Source organism: Cyprinodon variegatus, unplaced genomic scaffold (genome assembly GCF_000732505.1).
Source record: "Cyprinodon variegatus isolate N-32 unplaced genomic scaffold, C_variegatus-1.0 Scaffold2592, whole genome shotgun sequence".
In the NCBI taxonomy this organism is placed as follows: Eukaryota; Metazoa; Chordata; class Actinopteri; order Cyprinodontiformes; family Cyprinodontidae; genus Cyprinodon; species Cyprinodon variegatus.
The window spans coordinates 1-2,951 of NW_015153045.1; the positions used below are offsets into that span (position 1 = coordinate 1).

Consider the following 2,951-nt stretch of genomic DNA (forward strand, 5'->3'; position numbering starts at 1 on the left):
GATTAAAGATCATAGAGCTGGGCCTAGTTTTCAGTATTTAGTCCTGTTTCTCTCCTAGACATAGTTATTTGCTCACTTGACTGTGTCTAATTGTATGTGCTCTTTTTCATGCCTTTAGATATAAAAACCAGCCCAGAGCTCCTCTGCTTAGCTGTTTCTTTCAAATACAGAGCAGCATGTTGAGCTACTTTTCTATTGCCATTTCTAATATACAAAGTATTAATGCATCGGTACTTTTATGTTCCTTTTTATGTCTATGTAAGGGAATTTTTCCTCTCACACTTTTGCTGCATGCATGCTTGGTGTGCAAGATTGCTGAAGAGTCAATGATACAATATAAGGAAATTCTCTAGAATATTCATTGTTGTTGAACCATGTATCCTTAATGTGATACAATAGGTTTAAAAGCAAAAAGCGATAGTAAAAAGAATTATTACCTTCAAAACAGAGAAAATAGGAAGATGCACTTCAGCTAAAGGTATCAGTTTATGAAACAATTTTGACAGTGAGATAAAACAGTTTTAATGGTTTTCTGCATCTATTAGAAATACATTTGAAAAACATTATGGTTATATTTTTTGCTGTTTTAGTTGTTGAAAAAGTTAATGTTTAGTTGTGTAATTTTATTTTCCTTGAAATATTTGTGTTTCAGGAGGAACTATTGACATGACTGTACATGAAGTGCTGGAAGGAGGTGGCCTGAAGGAGCTACACAAAGCCTCTGGAAACAACCTGGGAGGCCAAACTGTGGACCGAAAATTTAAAGAGTTCCTCAGGGAAATATTTTCAGATGGAGTCTGGGATGAATATGAAAGAGAACACCCCAGTGAAGTTCAGAAAATGATATACGATTTTACACTTTTCAAAAAAAGAAATGTAGATGCAGAGATTAGCTGTCCTTATAACCTTGGGGATATTGCTAAAAAAAAGAAAGACATAGAACGATTCTTTGATGGAGTGAAAGGAGCCTCCTGGGATGAAGGATCTATTGTCATCGATAAAAAGAAAATTCGTTTTTTTTTCTCGGAGAGTCTAGAGGGTATTACTAAGAGCATCAAAGAAATGGTTAACAAAGTTCCCAACATTACATTTATTCTGTTAGTTGGGGGCTACGCGGAAAGCCAGATTCTGCGGAGACATATTTATGAGGAATTCATTGATTGCTATAATGTTCTGTGTCCATTTAGGCCACAGGAAGTAGTCATGAGAGGGGCTGTAGAGTTTGGAAGAAATCCTGCACTAGTGGAATCTCGTAAAAGTGCCTTCACATACGGGGTTTGTATTGCTCAGAGTTTTGATAAGTTAAAACACAGGGAAGATAAGAAGTTCACCAATGAAGAGGGAGAATGGTGTAATGATATCTTCATGAGACTGGTGACAGCTGATGACGATGTTGGTTGGGATGAAATTAGAACTGAGATTCTGTGTCCAACAGAACCGCAGCAGACAGTTATAAACTTCACCTTTTATCAGACAGAAAAAAAACATGTCACATATGTGGATGAAGAAGGGGTGGAAAAAATTGGCTCATTTGATGTTCAGTCACCCGATACAACACTGGGAATGAAACGTGAGATAGAACTAAAAATAAAGTTTGGCTTTACAGAGATTACAGCTACAGCCACAGACAAAGAGACAGGCTCAAATCAAACAGTCGAGTTAAACTTTATGACAAAATCATAAATATGCTTCTCAGGTATTTTTTCCTGCATTTAACAAATAAAAAGAGGAAAGAATGTTAGAGTGACTGATTTATTACAGTAAGTGTTTTTATCTCCTGTAAAAGATTAGAGAATAGTGAAAAACCCGAAAGACCTTAAAAGGCCTTCAAAGTAATATGATACAATAGGAGTTGAATTTTTTGAGTTTAGATTTTTTCAACATCTAGTTTCAAAGAGAGACTCAAACAATATATCCTTTAGCCCAAAAAGAAGCTCATCTGACAGACTCACTTTAATGGGGACTAAAACGTATACTAGCTGCTTAATAAATATTTGAGCATCTATGACAGAGATGAATTCCAAACCTTTAATCTTGAAGCCCACTTGTTTTTAGCGCATCTCTAAGTCTGTCAGGTTTTTGAAAACATATGGATCATATATTTGACATAAAGGAAATCACACAGCCAGTTATGTTTTGCCTTTCTCTTATTATGGCTCCTGGCGTCTGAATTTCTAAACATGTATGTAGAAAAAATTGTTGTGATTTTTTCTTACCTTTAGTATTTCCCTAATTGAGATTGTTAAATTCTTATATATTTTGTAAATAAACAGAATTGCAGGTATATTGCAAACTTGTGACAACAGTTATAATGATAGATGACACTGTCATGGACGAGAGAAATATGTCGTAAGTCTGCACTGACTGTGTACTATAATATTTGCCACTCACTATCTTGGCTGTTTGTGTAATATGAATGATTTGTTGCATATTTATAAACAAAGGTGTCAAAAGAACAAGAACCTAGATTTACAAGTGAAAGGAAATATCTGTTTTTATTTGTTTCCACTATTTGTTTAGTACGTTTATCTTACTTTCCCAGTAGCTTGACTTAAAGTAATTTTCTGTTGTATATAGGAACTGTAGATGCAGTGAGATGAAAAAGACGAGTAAGCTGTTCTGTGAGGATATCTGAAAACATTATAAAGTTAACTACCGTAGTATGTATTTCTGTTTCATGATTTTCCTAAGGCTCGGACCCATGTGCAGTGAAGCCAAACAGAGAGACAGTGTAAAAGTTCAACGGGTTTTATTGAAGATAATTTTGAGTTCAGTGCAGAGTTCCTCCGAACTCTGCTGAGCCGGAAATTGGAAGACGAGGGGAAGACAGACTGTTAGATTCAAGCTCAGTGGGAAATTGGAGTTGTTAATCTTGAAGGAGAGGATTTGTTGCCACTCACGTTTCCAGAGAAGAAGAGACACTTGGCCTCCAGTCTGTGTGTTGGTCTTCC

General features: G+C 35.8%; 1 protein-coding gene across 1 annotated transcript; it reads left to right on the forward strand.

Annotated features, from left to right (window-relative positions):
* Positions 1-652: 652 nt before the first annotated feature.
* Positions 653-1,683, forward strand: LOC107080971 (heat shock 70 kDa protein 12A-like; the record flags this gene model as incomplete). The annotated part of the gene is made up of 1 exon (XM_015369183.1): positions 653-1,683. A coding segment is annotated over one exon (1,031 nt), but the record flags the coding sequence as incomplete, so codon positions are not given.
* Between the last annotated feature and the right edge of the window lie 1,268 nt (positions 1,684-2,951).